General features: G+C 36.7%; 1 protein-coding gene across 2 annotated transcripts in view; it reads right to left on the bottom strand.

Annotated features, from left to right (window-relative positions):
- Positions 1 to 7,759, bottom strand: part of LOC120069934 (uncharacterized) — a 30,869-nt gene extending 23,110 nt beyond the window's left edge. The window contains exons 1-6 of one of the 2 annotated variants that reach the window (XM_090311624.1): positions 7,534 to 7,759; positions 5,488 to 6,121; positions 4,338 to 4,522; positions 3,451 to 3,573; positions 3,301 to 3,345; positions 3,148 to 3,192 (exon numbers count right to left, since the gene is read on the bottom strand). In XM_090311624.1, coding sequence (XP_090167750.1) covers positions 3,148 to 3,192; positions 3,301 to 3,345; positions 3,451 to 3,573; positions 4,338 to 4,522; positions 5,488 to 6,121; positions 7,534 to 7,689 — 1,188 coding nt within the window. In that variant the 5' untranslated portion in view covers positions 7,690 to 7,759. The remainder of the gene's footprint in view (positions 1 to 3,147; positions 3,193 to 3,300; positions 3,346 to 3,450; positions 3,574 to 4,337; positions 4,523 to 5,487; positions 6,122 to 7,533) is intronic. The other variant, XM_090311625.1, reaches the window with a different exon arrangement.
- Between the last annotated feature and the right edge of the window lie 6,754 nt (positions 7,760 to 14,513).

Raw genomic sequence — 14,513 nt, forward strand, 5'->3', positions numbered from 1 at the left:
AGTTGGGATTTGAAATCACCACACCCACAAAGTTGTGGTGTGATAATCAAGCAGTACTTCATATTGCGTCTAATCCAATATTTCATGAAAGGACTAAACATATTGAAGTTGATTGCCATTTTGTACGTGAAAAAAATCAATAAGGGTTGGTATCTACAAGATATGTGAAGACTAGAGAACAAATAGGAGATATCTTCACGAAAGATTGGATGGAAGACGTATAGGTTATCTATGAAACAAGTTGGGTATGATTAACATATATGCTCCAACTTGAGGGGGAGTGTTATAGTTCTATTGTTAGGGTTTTCCATTCTTGTAAATATTTTGTGATATTTTCCCTTTCTATGCTTTGTACACTTGTATATATTCATATCTTTGGCGAACGAATAGAACATTCTAATTCTCTCTTAAACCTAAGAGTTTTACACTCCACTTTCTACATAACCCATCTCCAATATGCAGATAATACTCTCCTGTTTTGCTCTTGGGAGGAGGGTAACTTGGTGACTTGGTGGACCATTGTCAATATCTTTCTCTTGGGCTCGGGATTGTCTCTAAACACATCTAAAACCTCTATTATTGGTATTAACGTGGAAAGTGAGGAAGTGAATCTCCTTGTCGCATCCGTGGGGTGTAAAAAGGAGACCCACCCATTCATGTACTTAGGGTTTCCTATGGGAGGAAAACACAACGCTAAGGAAGTTTGGAACTCCATCGAGGAGAAGTTTAAAATGAAGGTGGATGAGTGGAAAGGAATTTCCCTCTCTAAAGGAGGAAGGTTGACCTTAGCTCAGTCTATCCTCAACAATCTCCCTTGCTGCTACCTTTTCTCTCTTATGCAAGCCCCCATTAGTGCTATTAATCGATTAGAGAAGATTATCAGAGATTTTATCTGGGATGGTAGTTTGTGCAACCCTACTACCCATCTTGTCAATTGGAACTAGGCTTCTTTACCTACAATACCTTGGGATTGGCTCTCTTCGTCAGAAGAATACAACTCTCCTTATGAAATGGTTGTGGAGGTTCTGTCATGAGGAAAACGCACTGTGGAGACGTATTATTGGTGCCATCTACGGTATTGAGGAGTTTGGTTGGTCTACTAAGTTTCCTAAGAAGGGCAAAAAGTCTAGAATTTGGGCTGACATCATGAAGTATAAAGATCAGTTCTTTAACTGTACTCAATTAGTGGTGGGTGATGGTAAAACAATCAGGTTCTGGCTGGATAAGTGGTGTGATCTTCAACTCCTTGCTTAGAAGTTTTCAGACATTTTCTCCATCTCTTTAGAAAAAGATGCGGTGATCGCATATTGTTGGTGTGTCTCTAGTCAAGCATGGGATTTGGGCCTTAGAAGACGTATTTTTGATAGAGAGGTTGGTGATATGATTGTCATTTTACAAATCCTGAACTCTTGGGCCCTTCAAGACAGTCGTGATTGTATCAATTGGAAGATTGATGCCTCTGGGAAGTTTACCACCAAGACCACCTTCCTTAACATTGTTAGGAAGCCCCCTTCTTTCACCTTTCCTTTGTTGAAGCTGATCTGGAAACTTAAAATCCCTAAAAAGGTTAAATTCTTCCTTTGGTCCCTCGCTTATAGAAGCCTTAATACTCATGATAAAATGCAAACGAAGCTAGAAAATAACTACTTATCCCCCTCTATATGCTGCCTTTGTTTGAAAAACTAGGAGAGCTTGGACCATCTTTTTTTGCTCTGTGAGTTTGCCTCCAAGGGTTGGTCCCGTTTGTTAAGTACCTTCAGTTTGGTGAGCTGCTGCCCCAGAAAAATTGATGATTGGTTGCTTGATGGGTTGGACAGCCATGCCTTCGGTGGAAGAGGGAAAGTGCTTTGGAGATGTGCTATGTGGTCCCTTTTGTGTGTTTATGGAATGAAAGAGATATTCGTATTTTTGAAGATAAGTATGCTTCTTTTGATTTTTTTTGGGCCTTAGTTCAACATACGGCCTCTTGGTGGTGCACTAACTATACCAATTTATTTTGTAATTATAGTCTTTTGATGATCTCTAACAATTGGAAAGCTCTTCTGTATTAGCTTCTTGGGGAGGGATCTTCTCAACCCCTTGCCCTTAGGTTGTTCCTTTGTTTTTTGATGGAATCTACATGTGTGTTTCTTATAAAAGAGAGGGAAAAAAAAAAGATGGATATGGACATAAGAAACAAAATAGCATGAATGCAATTATGCTAACATATTATCTTGAACTAAGATATGGACACCAAAAGCAGGTTAAACTTAAATTCTACATATACAATTTTGTATCTTGCAATCAGGAACCAAAGCCAACTAAAAAAAATGTCTTTCTTGTCTCCCTCACTAACAACCTTCCAATCCCTCTCACCTGGCTAGACTTTTTAGAATTCCTCTCTCATGGATATTGACATTTATATATGACATGTAAGAATAAGCCATGTTTAATAGCTGCATTACAACTTTTGTCCAAGTGCATAGCATCTCAGCTTCTCGACTTCTCCAGGAACAAATTGGAAGGTTTTTTAAGCTAACTTCCTTAATATGGGTTGAGAGTCTTCTCCCTCATTTGGCATTTTTCTGTTTTCAATTAAAGTATTTCTTGTCTAGGAAAATGTATGCCATAACCATGATCTAATCAAGAGGAACTTAAACATAATTTCTTTCCTAATTTCAATGATTTATTATATATTATTATCTCTCTTTCTTTCTTTATCTTCATTAACTAGGCTACACTCCCCTGGAAAAGATGGATATGGACATAAGAAAAAAAAATGGCATGAATGCAATTATGCTAACGTATTATCTTGAACTAGGATATGGACACGAAAAGCGGGTTAAATTTGAACTCTACATATACAATTTTGTATCTTGCAATCAGGAACCAAAGCCAACCGAAAAAAAGTCTTTCTTGTCTCCCTCACTAACAACCTTCCAATTTCTCTGACCTGGCTAGACTTTTTAGAATTCCTCTCTTTCATGACCCTAATTCACTTGATTATTACCTTTCAACACCTTCGTGTATCCGTGTGTGTTCTTTTCTTCTCTTTATTTTATTGAGTGACATGACACGTCTGAACACATCATCCATTCGATGGACTTCATAACTCTAGGTAGAAATATGAGTGGAAAAAAACTTCATAAAACTATACAAATGCCAAACCTGTTGGATTGTAATATTCTCGACCCAAGGATATACAGATTCATCCTGAAAGACAAATGGAAAATATATGAATGCTTAGTCTCTCATGATCTCAAGATGTCTTGAAGTTGCGAAATTTCTTTATTTCTGACCAAAATAAATTATTCTATGCACCTTATTGCAGTTAAAGATTTCAACAACTGCCTCTTTTAACGCTTGCTGTTGTAAGAGAGAAAAAAATGGATATTCCATAAGTATTAGTAAACGAAGGCCAGGTTTTTCCAGAAAAAATGTTGTCAAACCGTTGCCAAATGTGGAGCTTACCTCTTGTTTAGCAGGAAGTTTGGAGCTGTTTAGTAGAACTACCTTAAGACTTCCAAATAATTCATAATATGATAGGTCGATCTGGGAAAATATTTTGTGGTCCATATTAAAATGAGTGAACTTCTGAACCGAAGCTCAAAGAACATATCTGTTAGCATATTGTTTTACCACTGGCTACCTCTGTCGTGCTTACGTACAGCATAAGCTTATTCAATTAAATCCACATTGGGTGGCCATAGAGCTTACATTATGTTATGCAAAGATCGATCGAAAATGGATTTCACACCCTTAAAGAATAATAATAATAATAATAATAATTTATAGAAACTGGTATTCCTAAGTCATGCATTCCGAAGAAAAATTAATTCTTGACCCAAATTTCTACACATTACATCTGGGTGTGATGTAGTCTTTCAAATAAACGTTTCTATTCTCGAGACTAGAAAACATTTGTGGCTTAAAAGGCAATTAACAAATACCTTTTAAAATTGTCTACAAACGTCATTTATAGTAAATTCGTTAAACAGATATAAGTTTAGTGATAAAACGAAAACTCATACAGGTAAAATTGAGATATATAATGTTAGGGACAAAATTGAAACATATACAAGTATCTCATTTCATGCTTATCAAGCTTTAACGACATCAATTTAAAGGGTAACTTTGAAGTTGAAAAATATATTGAAATTGCTACAAACTTGGGGACAAAATTGAAAAGTCACATATTAAGTTAGGGGCAAGAAGTATAACTTACACCTTTCTCAAAGTATATCTTATTTGAGACAACAAACAATATTATCCTTCATTGTAGAGTATCATAAATAAATAACATTAACAATAAATGAAAATCAGCGAATAATTTTCAGAAGGATTGCAAAGGATTATACCTCATCTACAAAAATCAAAGATGACGTGTCAATCTGACAGGAACCGAGCAGCCATTTAAGTTCAGAATGAGAGTTTAGATCCGTTCTCTTCATGTTGATAACAGGTACGGTGCAAAACTCATCATATTTGTGTGTCTCATTCAAGTAGAAAGCATACATGATGGTAGAAACAACTGACCCAACATCTGTATGAAGCAATAAAATAAGTTAGATCTATATGAGGTTCTACTAGAAATCTTTTTTGAGTTTTTGAAATAAACAAATAGAAAATTCAGGAAAGCAATTTAGATTTTCAATATTATTTGGCAAGTGTGACGAGCTGTTTTAGAGATGAATCTAACAAGTATCATGCTTTACATTTGAAGTTGTATTAATCATTGTGTTCATCAATATAAGCTTCAATTAGCCATTTATATGGTCTCGGGTACAACAGACCAAAAGGACGGTGCTACTGTATCTCATGCATACAAAGAAATTGGGCTATCTAGCATTGCCGAAGTTTTCAGCAGACAGATTAAAAGAAGATCCCGAAGTTAGATGTAGAAAGAAATGGCGGTACCTACAGAAAGAGAGGCAAGTCTAGAATGTGATTTTGGTTTAACTTACCAATCTCAATATTAGACCAATTTCCCATTTTCCGGAGTTAATTTTCACCATCTCATTTGTACCTTCTATATTTAAAGTTTTTCTATTAAATTAGATAGCCAAAAAAAAAAATTATATGAGAGATAAGTAATTTCCATTTCTGGTCTAGACATGACATAAACAGAACTCAAGTTTCCTTTCAATTTATACTGAACTTATACACATATCCAAAGAGTGCAATTTGCATATGAAGCGTTCACTAGCTTTTGAGGGTGCACAGTAATGTTTTTATTTTCAACAAATTAATCAACCAAACAATTTGAAACCATCAACAACATAATCAAGTTAGATCTCAGAGCACCATTGACAAACCTCTAGTTGAATAGCTTCAAGTCTCCATAATACCATAAAGGTATATCAATATTATCATATAAAAAAATGTATACTAAATTTCAGATTAATGAACGTTAGAAAGAAAATTAGCACGTATAGTGTCCTAAAATATAACATAGACGCTCAGAGATCTACAAAGAATAGTAAAATAAGAGTCAGCCAAAAGTTTCACCTGAAACATCTTTTCCGATCACAACATGCAGAAATCTTCCAGGGACCCCTGCATTGACTTCATCCCTTTTGGATTTCAAATAAATATTGAGCTGTTCAATGCTTTCACATGATTCAGAAACTTCCATCACTGGCGACCACCCATTGTAAAATGAGGCTGCTGACTGAGGAAGTGAGATGCCAGAGAAGTCATCTTTCCTTTTCTTCACAATAAAAGACTTTTGAATCCAGGACCTAACTGGGTTGCCTGGAGTCTGACATTCTTGAAAGGTCCCAGCCTCATGTTTCTTTGTTCTATTATCAAGATCTTCCAAATCAAGGTTCAAATTCGACAAAATAGTTCGGAAAGCAAATGGTGATGTCTTGCCACCCTTTAACCACCTTCCAGATGATGATCTTTCAAAGGGTTCAAAAATAATATCCAAGCCTGAATCATCCATTTGGGGCTCTGTATCTTTGTTGATAGTTTTTGAAACCAGTTTTCTATTTTTAATATTGATGTCGCCATAATCCGATGTAGACTGAAAAGCATTCTGGCCATTGATACTATCTTGGGAACCGGAGCTAGAAGTAAAAACATGGGCCTCCACCGGAAAATCAAAACGTGGATTATCTTTGTTACCAATATATGGCTCCTGCAAATAAACGTAAACTCATTTCATATAAATTTTGTTTTCAATTAAAGAGATGGTACCGGTAGTCAGAATGTAATGATCCCGAAAATCGACTATAGCACTAATTTCAATTGCAGTTTGAGTTTTCGTATAAATTTTGTTTTCCGATTAAAGAGATGGTACCGGTAGTCATAATGTAATGATCCCGAAAATCGACTATAGCACTAATTTCAATTGCAGTTTGAGTTCGGATGAGCTAAGGTTGGCAAAAATTTCGTGGATCTCCGTTCCAATCGGGATGGAGAATCTCCGGTTTAACTAGAAATGAGTCAAACTGGGGATTATAACTGGATTCCCAATTGGGGATGGGGCGGGGATGGGAGGGTATCTCGTCCCATCCTGACCTCGACCCCGATTAATTTTTTATTTTATATATATATTAATATTAATTTTACAAATATTTATATAATTATATATATTACAAAAGAAACCGAAAATGGGTCCCCGCGGGAAGTCCTCGTCTCCGTCTCCATCCCCGCTAGTGGGGATAGGGGAAAATATCCCCGCGGGGATGGGATGGGGAATCCCTGCCCCAGCCCTTACCAACCTTAAGATGAGCTGATGAATGGTACAATTTAACGTACATCAAGAAAGTTATCAACGTCATCATCCCCAACTTTTAATCATTCGAAAAGAAAACTAGTGAACTTTTATCCTGTTCTATCGGCAAATAAGATGGTAAGAGAAAAGAAAACAGATAGTTGTGAAACTAGATGCGATACTAAACATGGTTAAGGACTTTAGAGATTTAAGATTTTAGCAGAACAAGGGTGAGAAGTAGTAGAGCATATGAATCACTCAGATAACGAAGTCTTAGTCGACAGGAATTAAGGTTTTATGTTATTTCTTGTGGTTGATTCTCATATGACTGCTCTTAAATGTTTGCATGTATGACCGTGTGTATTTATGGACGTCTCTCGACAATCAACAAGCATTTTACCATCCTTTGAGTTGTTTTGCAGACAAAACTCTTTAAAAAAAGTATTCATCTAATGGATATGCAGATAGATGCCTTTAAATCAGAATTCCACATATTCTGTCAGAATTTTGAAGTCTCGAATGTTACAAAAACAAACTTCTTCAAATGCAATGGAGCTATAATGCTAAATCCAAAGAAACTGAATGTGACTAGCAAAATTTAGTGAACAAACATGATGCTGTGCAAGATTACAACGTAAACTTGAATGTTGGTAACCTCTCCGTGCAAGAAATATGAATTTTCATAGGGTCAAATGAGCAGTAGTAACTATATGTGCAGCTTGGCATTACAAAAGAACCTCATATCATAATCATAGTATGCAGAAAAGAAAAAGGGAAGACATATAAAGGAAAGTATGGAAATCAAAGAAGAGAGGAGAGGAGGAAAGTGTGACCTGAAGACGGGGTGCATTTGGTTTGGGAGTCACCATACTGAATGTGAATGTCAAGGGGGGGAAGAGAAGAGAAAGCAATAGAGCAAAATAATAACAATGTGAAAAGACGGCAAAGCGGAAGAAAAACACGAAGCTGAATATTGTGAAATCCGCCATTGGAAGTATCCCATTATCAGCTTCTTGTTATTGTTATTTCTAAGTTGTGCCTCGACTGTGTCAGGTGTTGACGCCCAGCCTCAAAGCCTACCCGTGCGCGCTAAAACTACTTTAAACGTGTCTTTTTCTTTCCGTTTATTTCCGTTTTCACTTTTTCCATATCGATTTAAATTATTTATGAATATAGTAAAATCAATCTATTTATTTACGAATATTAAAAAATACTATTATCTATCAACGATAGACACTAATAGATACTAGATATTTATTTACAAATATTGAAAAATATTATTGTCTACCAACGATGACACTAATAGATACTGGACACTGACAGGTGTCTATTGTTGATAGACAGTGGATATTTTGCTGTATTTGAAAAATTTTTTAGTAATTTTGATATTTAAATTATTGTTTATCAGTGATAGACACTGACAGATGTCTATGGCGGATAGATAATGACATTTTACTATATTTTAAAATATTTTTAATAGTTTTGATATTTAAAATAATTACCTTATCAATTTCAACCAAAAACTTTTGCAATATGAATTAAAATTCTATAAAAAAAAAAAAAAAAAAAAAAAAAAAAAAAAAGCCAAGATAACACTCAATCAACATTTGTCACTTGACAATTATTGTTTTAAAAAAATTGATTGTTTTTTTTCCTTACTAAGTATGGATAAGGGTTGCATGAAATTAACTGCACTTAATCATTACTCTTACAATCCTAATACCCATTTGGTAATCGTTGAATGTTTTATTTTTTATTTTTAAAATTTAAGTCTATAAATACATTTTTCATCTCTAAGTTTTTTTAATTTGTTGTTTATTTCTCTATCATGTTTTCAAAAATTAAGTTAAGTTTTGCAAACTAAAAAAAACAGGATTCTAAAACTTTTTTTTTTTTGGTAAGAAATTGAAAAGAAATGAACAAATTTTTCAAAAATTAAAAGGTTACTAAACGAGATTTAAATTAGTTTATCAATTTAAATTTTTTAACCTCCTTTTTTAGTTGTTAAGTAGAAGTGTTAAAAAAATCTGATGACCTAAAAAGTTTGATCAATCCAACTGTAACGATACAACTCTCTAGACATACCGTACAGATATTACTTCATTCCTATTATGAAAGATAAGACTTGGCAAACTTAAGAGAAGCAAACCATCTTTATTAAGTGAAGTGCGGAAGAATAAGGGACATAAAATTCACTATTGATGGTACCCCTAACTCTAATTTAGAATAAATTAAGCAAATAAATCGATTAACAAATGAATTAACCAAGATTTTTAAACGTTGGACTCTTAAACCAAACCGTGTCTATTAACTGTCGATCACTCCACTAAAGACCGATAGTTGCATCTTTTCACACTATAGATATATTTCTTTATCCATTGGATATAACCAAACAATAATGTATGGACCCTTCACAAATTGCTCGTAAGTACAGCTGCACCAAAATTATCGTTTTGCCTCTATAGTTACATCTAACTCCTTAAGTACCACTGACCCCTCTAATGAACAATAAGTTATAGTCCAACTATCATCGAAACCCTCTCGAGCTAGAAGAGGGTGTGGCATTGCATTGTTCAAGCCCCAAAATCAATCTTTAAGGGAGAAATTTCTCTACTTACCTTAAAAATAGAGAATAGGTAAATTTCTTCTTATAAAGCTGCATTCCCAGCTCCACAATCAGACAAATCCCCAAAATGATAGGTATATTGAGTCGACGAAACTAGCCACTCTGATCTATAAAAATCAAAGGATTGCCTTCATAGTCAGAAGGTCACAACTCACCCAGGATTCAAGTCAAGTCACCTATGGTCATCCTAATGAAATGTAAGTCTCTATTAACAACGTGTTATATAGAGAGACTATTCATTTCGTGGTCCAGTCTTATACAAGCTCTTTGAATAGAATACCCCGCTCGCATCTCTCCACATAAATGATCAACATTAAATCGTTTGTAGCACTTTTCAACAATTGTAACAACTACAAACCGGGTTGTATTTGTAGTGTCACTATGATAAAGTATCAAATCTTATCCATCTACTACAAATCATTTAGTTTATCACTTAAACATGATCTACCTATATGTCTCTACATACATGTTTAAGTTACAGAAGATAACCATGGATCTTAGTTTATTGGTTTTTGTGGGTTAATGCAACTAAATGTCAAATAAAATACCTTTTATGTTATTAGGTAAATAAAGTGTTTATACAATACAATTACAAACTACAAATCCACGAGATTTAGGGCATCAACTCTAACAAATAAACGCCTTGAAACTTTGATCTAAACTTCAAAACATCATGGGTGTGACTTAAGTTAGACCAATACTCAATGGGCATTCAAAACCCATTCAAGAAAAATCCAATCAAAACCTCAAATTTTACCCAAAATTCCAAGTTTCCAGCAGAACAGAACCGCACAACGGTGAGGTGCAGCGGCGAATCATGGCGAAAATGGGCAACAGGCGAACGAAATTGATAGCTGGACAAGCGCGGAAATTGGCTCGAGCGGCAACATCGAATTCGACAATGACGCATGGTCTGAGCAAGCGAGCGACAGCGTCGATGGTCTGAGTAGGTTAGCGGCAGCGTTGACTCAAGAAAAACCATCGAGGGTCTCCACAGCCACACAAATAAGAAAGAGCATCCCGTGAGGTTTTGCTTTTGGGCTCAGGAACTAGGACTATTGACCCTCTGACCATCCCGATCACATAATATCATTCTCATGCTAGATACTCATTCATAACATAAGCATATACAATTTACTCTAAAATATATACTTAATACTTAAAGGAAAGTACCACTCACCTTAGTAAGGATAGGAATCTTTCTCTTAGCAGTTCCTTGATCTTCTCGGACTCCTCTTTTGAACCCTAAATTCCATATTCAACTTAAAGCTCAGATTACTCATAGTTTTAGGCTTAATATAGAGTTACTTCCTTCTACAAATATGCTTTAAAATGTCTCAGGAAGCTTACCTCAAAATATTAGGTCATAAATTCTCGTGGTTTGGTCGAAATCTTCAAAACCTCAAGACTGGCTCAGCTTACCCGACAGCTCGACTCTTCTATATTTTCCTCATTCTCCAGCCTGATTCCTTGGAGCTTCTTCTCCGGCAGCCTTACCCTGAAAACTAGGCTCTTTTAACTTTTCGGTGGTTTTAAAATCACTTCAAACGCACAAGTATTTTGGGAGATATCCTTGTCTTAATTTGATGCTACTTCCAGACTTCACTGTCCGACAGCATCTTCTCCTCTTGGAACTTCATGACCGACGCATGATCTCACTCCCAACGCATGGTCTCTTTCAAATCCATCCTCTAACACTCTTCTTTACACTCAACTTCCTTCAATGTCTCTATTCTGACTTTCGTCCGATCAACACTTCTTTTCCTTCATTCAACACGTGAATGTCTCTTACTTACTTCTTTCTTAGTGATCTTTATGAACTTAAATGGTTTGTGGGCTAAAGAGAAGCGTTATACTCCTTTTATAGGCATCTTACCCTTCTCCTTTACCCGACACTTCCTTCTTTGATCACGTCCAGGCGTTTTCCTCTCATTTTGCCAATGCCCAGCTTCATCCACCTCCTATTTGATGTGTCTTCTTCATGCATGAGAAATGTCAGTTATTATAAGCCTTTTATTTAGAATTATGAAGGCTAATAAGTAGAAAATACGGTGATAATACTTAGACTTTGCGAAAAATTGAGTTTTGCATCGATTAGCACCTAAATCCTCACTGACCCCAATATTATGCGTTACTCCATGCCAAAGTGTCTATTTTTGTAGCTATCGCAGGAATCAAACGCATGCATTGGAAATAAGTAATCGCAGACAAACGCATGCGTTGAAGCCAGGCGACCGCAAAGACAAACACATGCACTGAAAACTGAGCTATCGCACAGATGAATGCATGCGGTGATCGCATGCACCCATCACATGGAAGTTGTAGTGATCGAATGCGCCCATCGCATGGAAGTTGCGATGATCGAATGCGCCCATCGTATGGAAGTTGCGGTGATCAAGCGAATACGGTGATCAATTGGAGATTGCGGCCACGGAGAGACAACCATAATAGAAGGACGATCCCAAGATGGGTAGAATGCGTTGATACTTCAGCTGAATCAAGCTCGGACGCATACCTTGGGAGTATCAACAAGATAAAATGATGTGACATTGCCCATACCACGACAAAGACAGCAGTGAGATATAACGCAATCATGATAGCTGTCGACGTTTAAACCCTATAAATAGCCCCTTAGACCTTCATTTCAAAGCATCTGAACTTCTGCCTCAAGGCAGAGGTTTGCAATCACAGATGAGAGCTTGAGCAAGATTTTCAGTGAGAATCCTTCATCTCCACAAACCAGACCGAGTGACGATCAGAGCTTTCGCCGGAGATAGAGCTCAAGAGAGACACTCCACCATTCATCCATGGTACCACCGGTAGCCTTGACACAAATTCCTTCATTTTTCTTCTAACCTCTGTATTGTATTACATTTTAGCTTAAGATATTAAGATATTTTGTGATCAATGCATCTCTTGATTCCTTCAATGCCAGCTTCTTCATCATCTGTATCTTTATCATCATTTACCTACATCGTTTATTTATCAAAAGTGATCGCATACTTAATCGTGTAGCCTAGAGATAAGACGCATGTAGCAACCCACCAAGAGGTGTGTACTATGCAAGTATAGTGAGTTAATCCTCTTTGCTTGGTAAAAGGTTGTCGCAACGCTTGTCTTTGGGTTGTTGCAATGCTTGTCTATAAGTTAAATAGTCGCGTGTAACTGCCTGAGAAGGTAAGAGATGGAACACACTAAAGCAAAGTATGCATTGTTCCTAGAGATAGGCACAATCTTATACTCGATGCAACCATGCACTATAAAGATATAGTCATGCGGCTGACCACCGAGAGGTGTGCGATACGTTAGTATGACGATCTGGGATTACTCGAGCGATTTAAGATAATAAACATTACTATACGTTAACGGTAATTGTGTATCTATCTATTCTCATCGCAAGTCTTCTATTGCTCAATTTGTTTAGTTAGGAGTAGGAGTAGTATGTAAATCCATTAAATTTCTTCTTTTTATTTTTATTCATCGCCTCAAACGCATTGTTTCACAAGCATTATTGAGTGACAAATCCCTGTGTTCAACCTCGGATTACCCGAGAAACTTGCGTTCGCATTATACTTGGCGTGAGCGTAAGAAAACTTGTGATAGGAACGCGTGGTCATTGCATACTAGATTAACGTATTTTCATTCCGACGCATGACCTCTGACACATGGGCGTAAACGCATAGCTTAAGCCATGTCTAATGCATGATTGCATGTGCAACCCCATTCCCGATTTTCTTTCAACAAGTTTTTGAAAATAACAACTCCACTATCAACGCAATGGGGAAACCCATGTTGAAAAATTTTGAAAATAACAACTCCACTATCAACGCAATGGAGACCCATGTTGGTAAGAGTTAAGTTGTGAAAGGCACTTACCTGTAGTTGAATGTCCTCATGACACCCGTGGGGGCAAGCCAAAACAAAGGCAAGTCACCAAGATTAGCGCATTAGCGCAACTCCTCTGTCCGGCGCAAGCCAAATTAAATGAGATAAGAGTTTAGTTGAATATGGAACGCAACCAAAGTTGGATGCCCGCATGACACACGTGGGGGTAAGTTAAAACGAAGAGCGTAACCAGGTTCAACGTCACATTTGAATAAGTCATTATAAAGTTTTGAAGTATTTTAACAAACGCATTCTCAAAAGCTAAACGCAAAATTGCGATGAATGAATAAAAAGTTTTTTAACAAAAGGCTTGCCAGATTTAAACTTAGAAAAGATCTTTTTAAAGATGCAGCCAAAGTGGAGGAAAGCATTGCGGTGATAGTCAGAGGTGTATGTAAATTATATTCTGAGAAGCTGGTCATCATAAAGAAACGCCGGAAGGTGAGTTAAGAATTTCTTAAGTATAACGCATGCTTGAGGACAAGCATGATTCTAAGTTTGGGGGTGTGATAACTGGCAGAAATGTCAATTATTATAAGCCTTTTATTTAGAATTATGAGGGCTAATAGGTAGAAAATATGGCAATAATACTTAGAATTTGCAAAAAATTGAGTTTTGTGTCGATTAGCACCTAAATCCTCACTGACCTCAATATTATGCGTTACTCTATGCCAAAGTGTCTATTTTTGTAGCTATCGCAGGAATCAAACGCATGCGTTGGAAATAAGCAATCGCAGACAAATGCATGCGCTGAAGCCAGGCGACCGCAAAGACAAACACATGCGCTGAAAACCGAGCTATCGCATAGACGAATGCATGCGGTGATTGCATGCGCCTATCGCATGGAAGTTGTGGTGATCGAATGTGTCCATCGCATGGAATTTGCGGTGATCGAATGTGCCCATCGCATGGAAGTTGCGGTGATTAAGCAAATGCGTAGAACGATCGCAATGAGATTGTGGCCATGGAGTGACAACCATAATAGAAGGACGATCGCAAGATGAGTAGAACGCGTTGATACTTCAGCTGAATCAAGCTCAGACGCATACCTTGGGAATATCAACAAGATAAGACGATGTGACATTCGTGACAAAGGCAACAGTGAGACATAACGCAATCATGATAACTGTTGGCATTTAAACCCTATAAATAGCCCCTTGGACCTTCATTTCAAAGCATCCGAACTTCTGCCTCAAGGAAAAGGTTTGCGATCACAGATGAAAGCTTGAGCAAGATTTTCAGTGAGAATCCTTCATCTCCACAAACCAGATCGAGTGACGACCGGAGCTTTCACCGAAGATA

The sequence above is a fragment of the Benincasa hispida genome, chromosome 3, assembly GCF_027475165.1.
Source record: "Benincasa hispida cultivar pf3 chromosome 3, pf3_genome.v1.1, whole genome shotgun sequence".
Taxonomy (NCBI): Eukaryota; Viridiplantae; Streptophyta; class Magnoliopsida; order Cucurbitales; family Cucurbitaceae; genus Benincasa; species Benincasa hispida.